The 16703-nt window shown below is 38.3% G+C and overlaps 2 protein-coding genes across 3 annotated transcripts; both read right to left on the bottom strand.

Moving 5' to 3' along the window:
* Positions 1-3960: 3960 nt before the first annotated feature.
* Positions 3961-10073, bottom strand: LOC109002511. Of its 2 annotated transcripts, XM_035688031.1 has the most exons (4): positions 9982-10037; positions 9578-9899; positions 8904-9072; positions 3961-7863 (listed from the first exon to the last, which is right to left on the bottom strand). In XM_035688031.1, exons 2-4 carry the CDS (start codon positions 9689-9691, stop codon positions 4151-4153), a joined length of 3996 nt encoding a protein of 1331 aa, XP_035543924.1. In that variant the 5' UTR covers positions 9692-9899; positions 9982-10037; the 3' UTR covers positions 3961-4150. The 2 variants fall into 2 exon arrangements, with proteins under 2 accessions (XP_035543924.1, XP_018835839.2); XM_018980294.2 differs by having other exon boundaries at positions 9578-10073.
* A 430-nt stretch (positions 10074-10503) lies between these two features.
* Positions 10504-11196, bottom strand: LOC118347996. Its single transcript, XM_035688711.1, has one exon. It carries the CDS (start codon positions 11194-11196, stop codon positions 10504-10506), a length of 693 nt encoding a protein of 230 aa, XP_035544604.1.
* Positions 11197-16703: the final 5507 nt, after the last annotated feature.

The following is a 16703-nucleotide window of genomic DNA, read 5'->3' as shown; positions in this document are numbered from 1 at the left end:
GGGATGATAGAACCCTCTCGCCAACCTACCGAGTGATAAACCTGCTTGCCTTTTATTGTTGTTACCCACGATGTCATTTAGGTTGGTTGCTTAAGTTGGTCGTTTAGACTGGTCGCCCAATCTATTGGCCCAAGAGGTAAAACATCTCGCTTATCGCCTAATTCTTGTCGCCAATTCTAGTCGCCATTGGGTCTCCTCCCATAAATCTCCTCGGTTCTCTTCAGATCTCGTCACCTCTCGTCAATCTGGATCCATAGTCTCTTATTTTGTACCAAAATGCTTTTATTTCGCACTAAACATTTTCATTCATTCAAATCTAAGAAAATAAAGAAAAATATATAAAAATAAAATAAAATCAATTGAATTGAATTGAAGGAAAACTGACACTTTTTCATAATTAGAAGAGTAATAAAAATCACACTTATCACTACACTTCCTCCAATCTGATAACTCACTTCTTGTGTCATACAAGCAAATGGCATATTGTAAACTTGAATCCAGAACTCCTCTTTATTGAAAGGCACCTTATTGATCGACATGTTGCCATCAAAAACTTGAAGGCACAGAAGCCATCGATCAAATGACCATGGCCTATCATTGATCACTCGATGCATGTCCTTCTCCTTGTTGAACTCTATGAGAAACTTGTTGACTCCAGAATTGGATCTAACTCTCACACCTCCAAACCTTTTTCATTATACTCTTGAATGCTTCTTTATTAATAGACTTATCAGCCACAATCATGGCCAACAAACAAAGCTAACCATGTTGCATTGCTCTAGCCATTGAATTAGATGTTAGAGCCATCCCTTCTTTTACCCTCTCAGTGAGACATAACCTTTCCCACTGCTTTGCTAACTCTTCCTCCATGACCACCTCTTCAAACCAGATGCGCTAGCCTAAGAGACTCACACTATTCTAGAGAGAAACTTCACCCAACAAGGAGAGAACCCAGTCGGGCCTACTAATACTGAACAAAAAAGATTATTAATACATGAAGGCAAGCTTATTAATACTATTTGAATTTGTATCATATTATTATTAAAGTTAGTCAATGAATTTATATTTAAATTCTTTTATATATACATGATTTTAAATATTTAGATTGTATTATATATTGAGTTTAATATTTTTCTAAACACTTAAATACCTGAACGTACAACTTAAATCTAATGGCCGGTGCAAATAATATTCCAACAAACCACCAGCGCGTGTTGGTTCACCTGTTGTCATCAGCATGCGTGGAGCACTTGAACCAATTATGCTTTGAATTTGAGAAGGAGCTAAATGGTGATGAGGATATATAATTGAGAAAGATAAAACAACTGCTGCTTTACAATTTTCCTCCAACCTGCTAATAATTCGAGTAATTGCTTTAAATTATGTATGTATAATTGTTTTTTTCATGATATCCATGTTTTGTCCTTTATTATCATTCTTTTTTCGATTTTAGTTTTGCCCACAATGAACTGACATATTAAGGATTAAAAAGTATGTATATATGAATAATGTTGGGTACAATCTTCAAATAGACAAGTCTCGTGCAAGTTTTTTTGTAAAAAAAAATGAGTCTCACTAATAAAAAATAATTTTTTTTACATATTTTTAAAATGAGATCCACTCATCCATTTGGGACTTGTACAAATTATTTCTCGTATGTGTGTATATATGCATATATATATATATATATATATATGCATGAAAATGATTGGAAAAGGTTTGTTGTGGTGTCTTTTGATTATTCACATTGGATTTTAGGATTTGTTGATTATTTTGGAAAGGGCTACGTATTACACGCCCCAAAATTGTATAAATTATTTTTTTATCAGAAAAAAAAAAAAAAAGTGTATAGACACAAAGAATAACAAATCAAATGTTAAATTCACCATAATATGAGCCAATCACCTTTCTAGCTATTGATCATGATTAACAAAATTATGTGAGCAAAATTAAAATCTAGTTATCATTAGCAAGAAATTATTTGACTCAAATTGATTTAAATAAAATATCAAGATAATTCATATTTTATATTAAATGGATACAAGGTCAACCCTTTCTCGATCTAAACGTGGAAAATTATAAAATTAGTTAAATGCGTTTTTCACACGCTTTGGCATGAACTTACGAAAAATTGGTGCTTTGTACATGGAATGCATGGATAGTTTTTCAATCCTGCAGTAGTCTTCGGTTGACTCACAAAAGACTTTAGAATCATTAAGGCTGACATGAAATTCAACCGTCATGTCGCTTTATATAATATTCATAGAATAAACGATTTCCATGTGGTTTTAAAATTAATGCTACGAAAATGTTCCTATTAATAGAATGTTGGATTTCCTTTTTTAATTATGTTTAGAATCGCTAATTTAAAAGAGAGCTTGATTCGTATATATTCTGTTTTTCTTATAAATGATATTAGTTGTTAGATATCCCACACATTCTATCAAGCTTTTTTTTTTTTACATTCTAGCTAGTTACTAATTTATTGCTGAGAACTATACTGCAGGATTTAAATAGGGTTGGACTCTGATGATTCCAACGGAGTCAGAATGGTGAACTCCGACCTCCGACTTTGACTTGGGTCGGAGGTCAGTTTGAGTTCCAACTCTAACTCCAAATCAGAGCAGATTTCGACTCCGATCAGAGTTGCCAGAGTCAGAGCAATAGTGATGTAGAACATAAAAATAATATAATGTTAGGAAAACAAACAACTTGTGTTCTGCCACCAAAACACAAGTCAATAATTCCATTATCGATGTTGTGTGTATTTCCAGAATTTTCTCAAGAACCAAACGAAATTCAAATGTGAGAGAGAGAGAGAGGAACCCAAGACTAGTGCCATCACCTGAGACTTGAGAGCCTCACATTCCAGAAGTAAAAAAAAAAAGGAAACGCCAAAAGAAGGAAGCACAATGAGCAAAGCTAACCTTTACGCACTGAAAGCTCGCAATCTAGTTTCAAGTTCGGACAACAAACATCTAGGACTCCCCATGCTTTTCCGTAAGTCCAAAACATCAACATTCAAAGAGAGAAGAAAAATCAAGAGGGAGAATGGAAGGATCGAGAGCTTAGGGTTAGGCAATTGGGGGGATAAGACAATAAATAAATAAATAAAAAAGCGAGTGCAGAATATAAAAGGAAGGTGTTAAATCTCTTATTTGGCCCTCCTTGGAAAGTTAGGGTAGGTTTGGGGGGTGAGATGAGAATTTTGTGTTTTGTTTTAGTGTTTAAAATATTATATTTTAGTATTATTATTGTATTGGGATTTGAAAAAGTTGAATTGAAATTTGAAAAAAGTTAAATTGTTTATTATATTTTGTATAGGGATTTGAAAAAAATGTAATGATGAGATGAGATGAGATGAGAATTTTGTGTTTTATTTTGATTACCAAACCTGCCCTTAGTCTCATTTTTGCCCCACTACCCTGCCCTCTCGATTTTGTAGCTATTTTGACATATTAGTCAAAATTTGGAAGTTAGAGCCGATATCAGTTCTGACTCCGACTCCTACTATTTTTTACACAAAAATTCTAACTTCAACTAGGAATTCAGAATTTTCCGACTTCATCGGAGCAATTGTCAGACAAATCGGAGTTACGGAATTTTTGTCCAGCCCTAGAACATGTCATTATCCGAGTAATTGTTTTAAGGGAATAATTAATTAGCAGAAATGATCATTATGCCTTTTCCCATTCTTTCTACCATTTGTAAATGGATTCTTTTCGCAGCAATTGCTCCTGGTTGCAAATGGGGACAGACATTGTGTTCAGACAGCTCGAGATGGATCTTTCAGCCCAAAGTTTGAACGATGTCCTGGGTTGGACGGGGACAACCATTGTGTTCAAAGTCCAGACAGCTCGAGATAGATCTTTCAGCCAAAAGTTTGAATGATGGCCTGAGTTTGAGCTGGCTGAGGCATCCAGGAGAGAGAGAGAGAGAGAGAGAGAGAGAGAGAGCAAATGTGAAAACACAATGAATAAATAAAAATAAGTATTTAACTGTCACCCAAAACGAGAAATCATAGGCAAACATGCATCAGCGAGTAAAATAAAACCAGAGTTACTTCATCCCCAGTAACTTCACCTACAGAAACGTCCGAGCTTGCACAAGGGAGGATTTCCCAGCTTCAGAATGAAATATCCTTATTTCTTCATTGTGAAGCCAAGGAATTCAGTTTCTTTTCAAGAAGTTTGGCATGCCGAAGAGTATCCAAGGCCTCAGCTTGTTTTCCTGAGCGTTTCAAGTTTACTGCCTTCACCTTCTCTGTCTTGATCCGTTCTTCCAGTTGAGTTCTCTCTAGATTCGAGTTTTCACTTCTACCAGCATTAACTTTCGAAGGCTGCTGTCTTTCCGGGACGCTTGGTACCACCATATTAGCACCTTCCAGTCCAATTGCTTTCAAGGCATGTAGCAGTTGAGGATCGAGAAGATCCTCAACAACCACATCATCAGCTGGTTCTAACTTACTGACAGAAGAGACCGTGGAATCGTGAGCAGCCAACTCATCCAACTGCATCTCGATTGCTTTGGCCAACTCAAACTCAGCTTCTGCTTCTTCCATCCGACCTTCTCTTCGCAGCTTCAGGGCCTGGCGTTTGTGACCAAGAGATTCCTGTTGCAATTTGACACGCTCGCGACTGGACAATGGTTTTGGAGCCAAATTTGATGTACCATGCTCCTTTCTTCCAAAAGGAGGAACGTCAGAAGAGGACACGTCACTTGGACCAGTTTTTGGTTGGGAATTGTCCTCCAGACTCTTCTCAAGCAGTTTAGCTTGGCGAAGTTCCTCCCGAGCTTCTCTCAAATTTCCTTCTCTCTTTAAAGCAACTGCTTTCCTTTTATGAGCCAAAATTTCTTGCCGGAGGGAGCTATCAACCTTCTGTAAGGGAAATTCCTGAGCTGAATTTGCTTCATATGTATTTGGCTTCTCATCTGAATGTACCGTTTCTCTTTCTGTAGTTGTAACATGGTCCTTCCTTCCCAGATCTTTTTCTGGACTTTTCACAGATCCCAAATGAATAGCAGGACAGGTGGGAGACAATTCATCTGAACCCAAATTTAACTTATCCTCTTTCTTTTCTTCAGGCTTTTGAGAATAATTCCAATCATCACCAGTGAGCAGATCCACCATGTTCACAGACTGACCAGGTGGAGGGTTGTAACCAGCATATTTTGCTGTTTTGGTGTTGTCTGGAGGACTCATTTTATCTGAAGCAACCAATTCTACAGAAAAAGGATTGTTTTTCTCAGGAGACTCAGAAAAAATGGAGATAGAATCAGAATTCCTTGAGGGAGGATTAATCGGGTCAGTTTCTGTTCCTCCTAAACCCACAGATGACTGAACAACTTGGCCATTTGAACCCGTCACTGCTGCGACTGACACTTTGCTTACTTCCACTGTGCCTTCCAAACTCCCATGATTTCGACTACTAATCAATAATTCGGAAGGCTCAGGTCTTTCATCCTCAGATGCATTAACCACAAGTTTCAATTTTGGGACTTCCATATCTTCCAACTGGGCCTCTAGCACCTTCGCCATTCTCAATGTTTCCTCCACCTGTTCCATTTCTCCCTTGCGTCTAAGGGCAAGGGCCTTTCTTTTCAAACCCAAAAGTTCCCTTTGAATTTCTCCCTTACTTCTTGGCGCTGCAACAGGGGTGCCGGAAGAGGATTCAATTACAGATGGGTCTGTAGTACTTAAGGTACTAACAGCAACTTGTTTTGTTCCTTCTTGCATAATTACAGGTTCAAGTTCGTCATCCTTCCACCCCAGATTCTTTAGAATTGAGAGTAGGGCTGGGTCTTGCACATCATTTTCCGTGACATCCCCTTCATCTCCTTCCTCCACTGAACTCTCGGCAGGGGGCTCAAAGATTTTATCTTTAGGCCTATTAGATTCAATCTGTATTTCTTTCTTTGGAGCATCAATCTCAGCAATCTGGGCCTCTAACGCGTTAGCATTCCACTGGACTTCCTCAGCCTCTTCAGTCTTCCCTTGGCGTCTCAGAGCAAGACCCTTTCTCTTCAAGCTTAAGAGTTCCTTCTGGAGTTCAGCTCTACTTCTTAATGATCTGACCACGATACTAGAAGGGGATTGAGTTGAAGATGACTCAGTTATCTGCACAGAAACATTATGCTTAGACGGTTTGGATGCAGAGTTTTCAAGCTCATTATCTGCATCAGTCCAGCCTAAATTCTTTAGAAGTGAAAGATATGTTGGGTCATGCATATCGTGATCTGTCACATCTTCTTCACCTTCTCCTTCTCCAACTGAAATATTTTTGTTGACATCAGGATGTTTGTAAGACAAATCTGGGTCTTTAATACCAACAGTAACCTTAGTAGCTGTTACCTTCAAAGCATTATCCATATGTTCAAGCTGATGCTCAAGAACCTTACCCTTCTTCAGTTCTTCCTCTGCCTCATCCAATCTTCCTTCCCTCCTCAAAGCAAGAGCCTTCTTTTTTAAGCTCAGAAGCTCCTTCTGAATCATCAATCTACTCTTTGGAGCAACTCTGGAACCAACATCTTTCCTGGCATTAATATCTTCATAATCCACCGTCGCAGAGTTTAAAAATTTATCATCAGACATAAAAGTTGAATGTTTCTCAGTGACCATGGGACTCTGCACAATGGAGTCATCCGCTTGAGATTCAAAGTCTTCAAGGTCCCTTTCAAGAACCTTTGCCTTCTTAAGCTTAGTCATTGCCTCTGAAACATTACCTGCCCTTTTCTGATTAAGAGCCTCTCTTTTCAAAGCTTGAATTTCCCTTAATTTGGCTTCCCTGTCAATAGGAACGAACTCGTGAGAAGTTTTTTCATGATTAATAGAGTCTTCAGTCCAACCTAATGATTGCAAAGCAGCAGTTATTTCAGGGTCGTCCATATCTTCATCAGTCACATCAAAATTACTATCAACAATAAAATCATCAGAAGTGCCCACAATGTGACCGAAATCAAAATTATGCTCCTGCTCATATTGAATAGACAATTTTTCTTTATCATCGTCCATACTACGGATTAATTCAGACAGCTCATCATCAGAATCTTCAGCCCCAGCCAAGAGTTCCTGTTCTTCAAGTTGTTTCTCTAAAACTTTAGCTCTCTTCAATTCTTCCTTGGCTTCTGCTAGATTTCCCTCCCGCTTCAACATGAGTGCCTTTTTCTTAAGAGCAACAACCTCAGTCTTATCAATGCCGGGACTACTCTTATTTATATTAGTCTTTTGAGAGACTTCTCCAAGAAGAGAGGATAGTTCACCTTCCAAAGTTGTACTTGCTAATTTTTTGTCTTCATCACGTAGATCTTTATCAGACCATCCCAATTCTCTGAGTTCAGCAGCAAGGTCATCCTTTTCTTTACCCGCACTTGGAATGATCTTGTTTTTTCTGCCAGATTCTTTAGGGACATATTTGTTCTGGATATCAGCCATGTTTCCAGAAGATAACACCTTTTTACTCATTTTTCTTAAGTATATTTCCATAGCCTCAGCCTGCCTCTCAAGCTCTTTCCCTCTCTTAAAGGCTTTTAGAGCTTCCCCTAACTTCCCTTCTCCTTTTAGAATTTTGTACATCTTCTTTTCATCCAAAGCTCGCTCGCGCAATTCCTCAGGACTAGCAGACGCCATCTCACTCGTAAAACTATTAGGCTCGTTGAGAGAAATACTTCTTTGTACTTCTCCTCCCCCATCCTGCGCAGAACCTTCTGGAGCATTTGAACGGGATGCACTGCTAGTTGCCCTTTTAATACCAGAAACCATGTCACTATTTGACTCCTGTACAGATGAAAAAGATTCCTCTCTGGCACTACCTAGAATCTGGTTCAGAACTTCATCCTCGTACTTTGATGTCGATGTTGAACTGCCTGCACAAAGAGTATAAACATGGAGAACTGAGCAACTAATTAATAGTGACATAAATCTACATTGTATTGTAATCATGTGAAATATTGAAAGATAGGAAAATCTGTGAAATATTACAAGAAAACAAAACTATAATAATGACACCTGACAACTAAAATGCATAAAAAAAAAAAACATCTGGCACAGTCGTACAATTCATTTCATAATAATTTACTAATAAAATTAAAATAAGAATTCAAACCCTGATCACATATATATAAAAAAAATAAAAAAAATTCAAACCATGATTAACCAATAGGCAGGTAAAGAGTAACTAAAAATAAGAAAATATAGCAAGTAGCTAGCCAGAAGGAAGGACATAGAGAACAAAATCAAGAACAAAGATGAAACAAGAAAAGAATAAACCAGTAAGAAAATCCAGGAAGTTCCTGGGAGACAATCCTCCTGAGTATGTGAAACAATCAGTATGGTGGCGTAGAAATCTATAGTAGCAATCAGTTGAGCAGTTAACATTGAAAAATTCTGGTGATCTTAAATATATACATTTTTCTAACCTTAACTTAACTAAGGAAGACGATAGACTACAGTAGTGTTTCAGCTAGCATTTAGATAGGTTCCAAAAAATCTATAGTTGTTATTACCCAGGGGAAAGAAGATTTATAAAACAGCTTAACTTGTCTCAACCAATGTATAATTCTTATATATCCCTTAGAGAAAGTATAATTGAGGTATTTAACAGGTCATACCAGGAGCCATCTCAATTGCATGTGTGTCTCTATATGTGTATGTGTGTGTGTGTATATATATATATATATATATATCTGTGTGGGTGTGTGTAACCATCCATAACAAAGGAAATAGGTGAATTGAAGTGCCCTATACTTTTAAGGCTCTAATTAAAAGATGTAAATGGACAAAGAAGTGGAATGACCAAATGCTTCTCACAATGAGTAGACCTTGTAAATGGTGATCCAATGGGTATAAATGCTACAAAACAAAAGAGAAACTAACAGCCTCCAACCACAGTAAAAAGGAAATACACCTCTCCCAGCTCTGCTCTTGTGACGATGTCGCATCTCAAAACGTGCAGCCTCTTCAAGCTTCTTACAAGGCTCGCATATGCGCACAGGTAAATCACCTTGCCCACGCAAAACCATCCTTTGCTGAGTACAACTGCCACAAAACAAGCCGCCACACCTCCGGCAGTGATGCTGAAAGCCCAGAATGCACATCATCAAGTACTACAAATGACTAAATAGGATGACATTATCGAGTCCCATCAAAAGTCAGGAATAACTAAAAGGAAAAAATCAATGAACTTCTTACAAAAATCAAAGCCGTCAGCTGATACACCATTTTAAGTTCAAAAGAACAAGAATCAATCCTTTATGACCGAACTTTTCCAAAGTAATCCAAACCTCACATACATTAATTAGAGTAAACAAAACACAGTGGGTTAATAAGTCCCTCCACTCACATTAAAAATTACCCAAATAACAAACAATCATGGATTGTTCGAAAACCCCGAGCGAAAAGAAATCAACCATAGCATCAGCCTAATCATGGTCGTGTTCATATTTTAGAATCAAAAGCAAGAATTTGCGATATGGGTTTCAAAGAAATATACAACTAGTCAAATATTCGTAATCGGGTAAAGGGATCTGAGGTAGGGAATAGACAGATAGATAAAAGAAGGAAAGCCAAAGAAAAGCAAACCTTTCGATTGATGAAGGTAAACTGAGAATTACATCCCTGACAGTGTGAAGCATCAATCACCCAATTGTTCCCTCTAACTGCGGGCTTTGCCGGCAACCCGATCTTCTCTAACATCTTCGCGTTCTTTCCCGGGAAAATAGGAATCAAAGAAAAAGAAATCGAAGCTGATATGTCTCTGTTTTCAATAGATCATGGAAAGGAAACTGCGACTGACTCCTTCAAATATATCAACGACGGGGTTTCAAGAAAAGGATCGAGGGCCTTATGGCGGGTCCATAACAGCCTACACTCTACAGACCCAACCTGGGTTTGAAATCTTGAACTGGTCACAGAAGCAAGGCATTTATAATGGATTTGGATCAACAAAAAGACACTCAATGTAACATAAAAACACTGCCAGGTACCTCGTGGAGGAGGACGGCGATGCAAAGAAAAGGGTATAGGTGGGTGCTTGACCTGTGAAGAAAAGAGTCATGCGACAAGTAAAGATGAAAAATGAAGAAGTGTCGTGCAAGAGAAAGACTTATGCCAGTCCTAAACGGCAGCGTTTAATACGAGTAGAAACGACTTGCCAGGAACGGCAGAGTTTCATTTAACAGAAATGCTAATCCCACCGAACTTGGGTCTCGAAAGTGTGTTTCGAAATATTTTTTTATTTAGTAATTAAGAAAATATTTTTAAATAATATTGTGAATTTTTTATTTTTATTTATTAAATATTTATAATGATTAAAAAAATATATAAAAAAATAAAAAAATAAAATATATTATTCAATACACTTCTTCGAAATACTTTTTCTATGGTTGTATTGTCACTCTTCATTTAAATGGCAGCAAGGCCACAGGCCCATGATGGAGGTTCTTGTCAAGTGGATTGGTAGTGCGTTCGAGGACAACACTTTTTTTTTGAAATAAACCTCATTGTATTCATATAGTAACAAGTTCTCTATACATTTTGTCTATACTCAATTGACTTGTAATGGCCTCAGGGCCTTCCTCTACCCAGTACATATCATTTTCCCCATGTAAAGCTAGTTTAGCTAATTGATGGGCTACTTCATTTCCTTCCCTATGGATAAAAGCTAACTTCCACCTTGAATGTGAATTCAGTTTCTGCTGCAAGTTCTCTACCAGGTGACCAAGGCTAGAGTCATCTCTCTCCCCACTACTAACTGCATCTATAACAATTTTTGCATCACCTTCAAAGATGACCTCGCCTATTCCCAGTTCTTCACACAGAATCATAGCTTCCCACAAAGCAGTGCATTCAGCCCCATAGGCCCCATAGCTCAATGTTCTTCTTAAACTTGCTGCTGCAAAAACTTCCCCTCTGCAATCCCTTATGATCACCCCAAGGCCCAACTTCTTTGTAGACTCTTTTAATACTGCATCAAAGTTTACCTTCAGCTGTTTACCTTCTGGTTTTTTCCAGCCTCTGCCTCTCCTTGAATCCACATTATTAGCTGCTTGAAAGCCATATTCCTCCCTCCTTTCTCGAGCCAATTTTATATCCTCATAACCTGATAAAGACATTTGAACAATGCTAGTTGGACTCAAGAATTTATTTTCAAAAACCATCCTGTTTCTTCTGTACCATATGTTTCTTAATATAAGGGCCATCTTCTCTACGTTTTCTGCTGTTAGTTTACTATGCACATCCTCCCACCATTAGTAGAAATTCTTTTCCCCCACACTCCATTTCTGTACAGGGCTGCCTTGCTCTGCCCACACATCAGTAGCAGCTGGGCACTCCCATATGGCATGCATGACAGATTCCTCTTCTCTTAAGCATATTGGACACATTGAATTATCCACTACCTTTCTCTGGTATAAATTTTGCTTTGTAGGTAGGATATTACTTGCTAGTTTCCACAAAAAGTGCTTTACTGATCCTGGAACTCCCAGCTTCCACATATGTTTCCACAAGACTTCCCCTTTGCCCACGTCTGAGGCTTCCCCCTCTCTTTGTCTTTTGATAGAAACACATTTTTCCAATTTTGAATCTTGTTCCACACCCTCTCTTTTAGCCCCCTCAGAGCATTATATTTTGATCTACCAACAATGGCTGGCAAACCAAGATACTTTTCATATCTATCACAAATACAAGATCCAGCTTCCCTATAAATTTCACCTCTAACACTCTCCTTTGTGTTCTTGCTGAAGAAAATTGAGGTTTTGTGTTTATTTAATTTCTGTCCCGATGCCTTTTCATAACACTCAAGGATAGCATACATACTCCTCCACTCTCCACTTGTTGCTTTGCCAAAAATCACACAATCATCAGCAAAGAGCAAATGATTAACTCTTAAACCCCCCCTTACTGCAGCTACTCCCCTTAGCACCCCTTCCCTTTCAGCTTTCTTAAACAAATGGCTCAATCCTTCTGCACAAATCAAGAACAAATAAGGGGATAAGGGGTCTCCCTGCCTTAAACCCCTCGATGGAATGAACTTCTTTCCAAGTTTCCCATTGACCATGATTGAAAAACTGACAGTTTGGACACACATCATAAGCAGCCTTGTTGTCTTTTCTCCAAAACCAAGTCTAATCAGCATAACTTTCAAGAAAGGCCATTCCACTCTGTCATATGCCTTTGACATGTCTATTTTGACAGCCATATTTCCCACCTTTCCTGTGTTAGCAAACTGCATTGAGTGAAGTAACTCAAAGGCAACCATGATATTATCAGTTATGAGTCTATCAGCAATGAAAGCACTCTGAGATTGTGAAATGACTTCAGGCAGTACCTTCTTGACTCTATTTGCAAGAACCTTTGCAATCAGCTTATACAAAACATTGCACAAGCTGATTGGTCTATACTCCATCACCTCCTTGGGCATCTTCACCTTTGGAATTAAAGCAATGAGTGTATGATTTAAGTCAGGCACCATATTTCCCCTATTAAGAAACTCTAGCACTGCATCACTAACATCCCTGCCAATAATGCCCCAATGCCTTTGATAAAACCCAGCCCCAAACCCATCATATCCAGGAGACTTCCAAGGTGACATTTGTTTTAAGGCCTTTTCTACTTCTTCCCTTCTAAAAGTGCCTTCAAGTCCCATCCTCTTCTTAGTCGAAATCTTAGGCTCAAGATCAGATATGCATCCTTCAATATCAGTTACAGTGGGATTGTTTGATCTATACACTTCCTCAAAATATTTCCCAAATGCCCCTTCAATGTCTTCCTGCTTCCTTAGAGTGCACCCATGCATATTAACAATTTCAAAAATTGTATTCTTTTTCTTTCTTTGGCTTGCACTCATATGAAAATATTTTGTATTACGATCCCCTTGTTGCAACCAATGAACCTTTGCTCTCTGCTTCCACCAACTGTTTTCCTGCTCCAACAGTTCTTCTAATTCTCTACTCATCTGCTTTATTTTACCCACTGAATTCGGGCCCTCTTTTTCTTTAAGCTCTTTTAGTTTTTCAGAAAGAGACTTAATCTCTGTCCCTCTCCTTGAATCTTTCCCAATAGACCACCTTTTCAGAGTCTGCCTACACAGGTTGAGGCCCCTTTGAACATTTAAAAGCCTACTGCTCCCCCTCTCATTCCTTCCCCATGCCTCCTCTATAGCTTCACTGCACTCCCTTTCCTTATTCCAGCAGATTTCATATCGAAAAAGTCTTTTATTTCTATCATTACTAGCACTTTCTTTGGAGCAAGACAGCAGAATTGGTAGATCAGAACACCATGCTATTACAGTCTCCACCTCAACCTTGTTGAAAGCCTTTCTCCATACTTGGTTAGCAACAGCACGATCAAGCCTTTCTTTTACAAAAGATCCATCAGCATGACCATTACTCCAAGTAAATTTATTGCCCCTCCACCCAAGATCACTCAACCCTCCACTAGATAGAGCATTTCTAAACTCCTCCATCTGACTTTCTCTCCTCTCATTTCCCCCCCATTTTTCACTTTGAGACACTAGCTCATTAAAATCTCCAAGGACACACCATCCCACTCTAGGAGGAGGCTTTAACATTTGTAGAAGTTCCCACGATCCCTTTCTTTTAGATGCTTCTGGATGCCCATAGAACCCTGTCAAGAGCCATTTATGAAGTTCTCCTTTGGGCTTCACCCAAAGGTTGATGTGCCATTGAGAAAAATTCCACAACTCAACCCCCTCTACATCCTTCCAAAGCATTAGCAAGCCACCACTCAAACCTCTCGGTTCAACCACCATACACCCCTCAAACCCCAACTTCTTTTGTATCATTTCAACTTTCTTCGAACTCAATTTTGTTTCCATAATGAAAACAAAATCTGGCAGCTTCTCCTTTACAATCATGCAAAGGACTTGAACTGTCCGAGGGTTGCCAAGCCCTCGGCAGTTCCAGCTCAAGGCCTTCATATTTCCTGGCAGGGCTGCCCAGCAGCTCCTGCCAATGACATTGGAGAGTTAATCTCCTTTAAAGCTTGCCTCTGTTTTTTAAAACCCCCACCTTCTCCTTCCATCTCTATCCCTCTTTTTCCCTTTACTGGATACCTCTCATCATTTTCTATTTTTCCAAACTCTCTAGCTCTCCTTTTCCAAGACTTTTTTCCTTTCAACTTTTTTTTCTCTTCACTTACCATTTCACCACAAACCATTTCTGGTACCCCCAAAGGCATCTCAGGTGTTTTTCTCACTAAGATCCCCTTCCCCATATCTTCTGGTATTTCATCCATTCCCTTCCTAGGCCAATTATTCCCCAACTCTCTCTTCTTCGTTTTGTACCTCAGCCATTGCTTGTTCCTTCATACATCTCTCCCTAACCCCACCTTCCCCCACATTCCTCACCCCCACCACACTTGACTCTGACTCCTCAACATCAAGTCCATTAGAATATTTTCCTTCAGAATCTGCATGATTTTCACTTGCCTCACCCTTTTTTGAATCACCAAAATAATCTGCTCCCGCACCAGATCTCTCCTCCCTTCCTCCCTTCTGATTTCTTCTTTTTTGTCCCCCTTCAGCCCTCAGCCAAGATCCAAATTGATCCTGTACAGTCTTCCCAACACCATCCCCCTCATCCTTCTTCCTCAAGCATCCCTTCTCCCCGTGAATCAACCACCCACACTTAAAACAAAGTCTAGGCAGTTTCTCATATTTAATATCAACCCAAACCTTATGGCCATTCACCATAAGCCATCTACCTCTAACAACAGCTCTTTTCAAAGGAATCTCCACCCGTACTCTTAAGCACTCCCCCCATCCAATACCATCAATAGGAACATCAACTTTCATCAATCTACCTAACGATTTACCAATTACACTCCCCTTCTCCTTAGTCATGCAAATCATTGGTAGATTATGGATCTGGATCCAGAAAAGTTCACTCTCAAACTTCCACTCATTTGGTTGAGTAAAAGCTTCAAACGCCTTAAGTACAAACAGATGGTTGTCAAACAGTCATGGTCTACCATCTAAAACCCTCAGCTTATCAGCTACTGAAGAGAATGAAATAACAAATTTATTATCACCTACCTCCCGAAATTCCGCTGGCTTGCTAATACGCCAGATCTTCCCGTTCGAGGACAACACTTGGGAGAGCCTTTGGAGGTTACGATACATTTATCCACACTTTGTGGGCAAGGTTTTTAAGCGGGGAAGGTTGTCAAGTACCTCGTGGAGGACGGCAGTGCAAAGAAAAGGGTAAAGGTGGGTGCTTGACCTGTGAAGAAATAGGAGTCATGCAAGAAGTGAAGATAAAATGAAAAAGTGTCGTGCAAAAGAAGACTTATGCCAGTCATAAACGGCAACATTTAATAAGAGTAGTAACGACGTCGTATGTAAGTCTTAAATGGTAGACTTTCATTTTAATGCCTTAGTTTACTTGTGTCTAAAACATTGTGTTTTGACAGTTATTTCTATTGTATTAGAAGGGTAATGTAGTAATTTACTTGTTAGTTTGTTAGAAGTCATAAAGGGAATTAAGTACTGGGATGGGGGGAAAACAAAAAGGAGTCTGAATCTTGTATGATCTATCGAATTTTTTGATGGATTGGGTTTGCCTCAAACCAACCCAGAATATCAATATTATTAGGGCTGTAAACGGTCTGGTTCGGTCCGGTCCGGTTCGGTCCGGTCCGGTGATGGACCGAAAATTTTTGATCCATCATTTTTTCGAACCGGACCGAACATCCAAAGGGACCGGTCCGGTCCAGTCGGTCTGCCCTCTTTTTTTTATTTTTTAAATAATTAATAAAAAATTTTATTTAAAATACTAAATTAAATTAAGTGACTTATTAATGTGGATTATGTAACAAACTCAATAAAAAAATATTTTATATGGTCAATGATAATAAATTAGTTGAAAATTATATTATTAATTTATATAATTACTATATAATTAACTAATTGATATTATATATTTATTAATTCATAGAATATTAACAAGTGTTAATAGCATATTTAAAATTTTATATTGTTAATAGTGATAGGTTAGATGAAGATATATATATAAAATATTGTTAATTTATAGAATATTAACAAGTATTAATAATATATTTAAAAATTTATATTGTTAATTGTACAATTATTATATATAAAAAATATATATAATATATTTTTTTTAATTTTTCATTCGGTCCGGTCCGGTCCGAAAAAACCGTGGATCGTGGACCAGACCGAATGTTTTCGGTCCTCTAAAATATGGACCGGACCGGTCTAAGTCTCGGTCCGGTCCGGTCCGGACCGAAACGGCCAGTCCAGTCGGTCCGTTCGGTCCGACCGGACCTTTTATCACCCCTAAATATTATAGTGAAGTTCTTTCTAGGGGTGGGCAGTGGGGCTTCGCTCGGCATCTATGGCCCCTAGTAGGGGCGGGTGGCGAGGAGGGCCCAACCCCGCCCCACTCCCGCTTACATTTATATATATATTATATACATATATATAAACATAAATATATATTTCTATTTTACAAATTATGTATATATAAATATATATTACAATTTGTTAGACTTGTTCACAAAATATGCATCGGCAAATTTAAAAACTACAGAGTTTAAAAACTAATACACTACAATTTACATAAAATATGCACTAGCAAATTTAAAAATTACATATTTTTTAAATTATAATCATATTTACAAAATTTAAATTTATAATTTGGGCCTAAAAATATATTTTTAATTACTT

The sequence above is a fragment of the Juglans regia genome, chromosome 3 (assembly GCF_001411555.2).
Source record: "Juglans regia cultivar Chandler chromosome 3, Walnut 2.0, whole genome shotgun sequence".
In the NCBI taxonomy this organism is placed as follows: Eukaryota; Viridiplantae; Streptophyta; class Magnoliopsida; order Fagales; family Juglandaceae; genus Juglans; species Juglans regia.
Note: the sequence above shows the minus strand (reverse complement) of the source record. Positions and strands in the feature narration are given on the sequence as shown.

Coding starts and splice junctions, on each gene's coding strand:
- LOC109002511 (XM_018980294.2), bottom strand. CDS start 9,691: ATGTTAGAGAAGATCGGGTTGCCGGCAAAGCCCGCAGTTAGAGGGAAC. Junction 9,073..9,577: donor TTACCTTCATCAATCGAAAG/GTTTGCTTTTCT, acceptor CTGGGCTTTCAG/CATCACTGCCGGAGGTGTGG. Junction 7,864..8,903: donor CAAGAGCAGAGCTGGGAGAG/GTGTATTTCCTT, acceptor CTCTTTGTGCAG/GCAGTTCAACATCGACATCA.
- LOC118347996 (XM_035688711.1), bottom strand. CDS start 11,196: ATGGCCCTTATATTAAGAAACATATGGTACAGAAGAAACAGGATGGTT.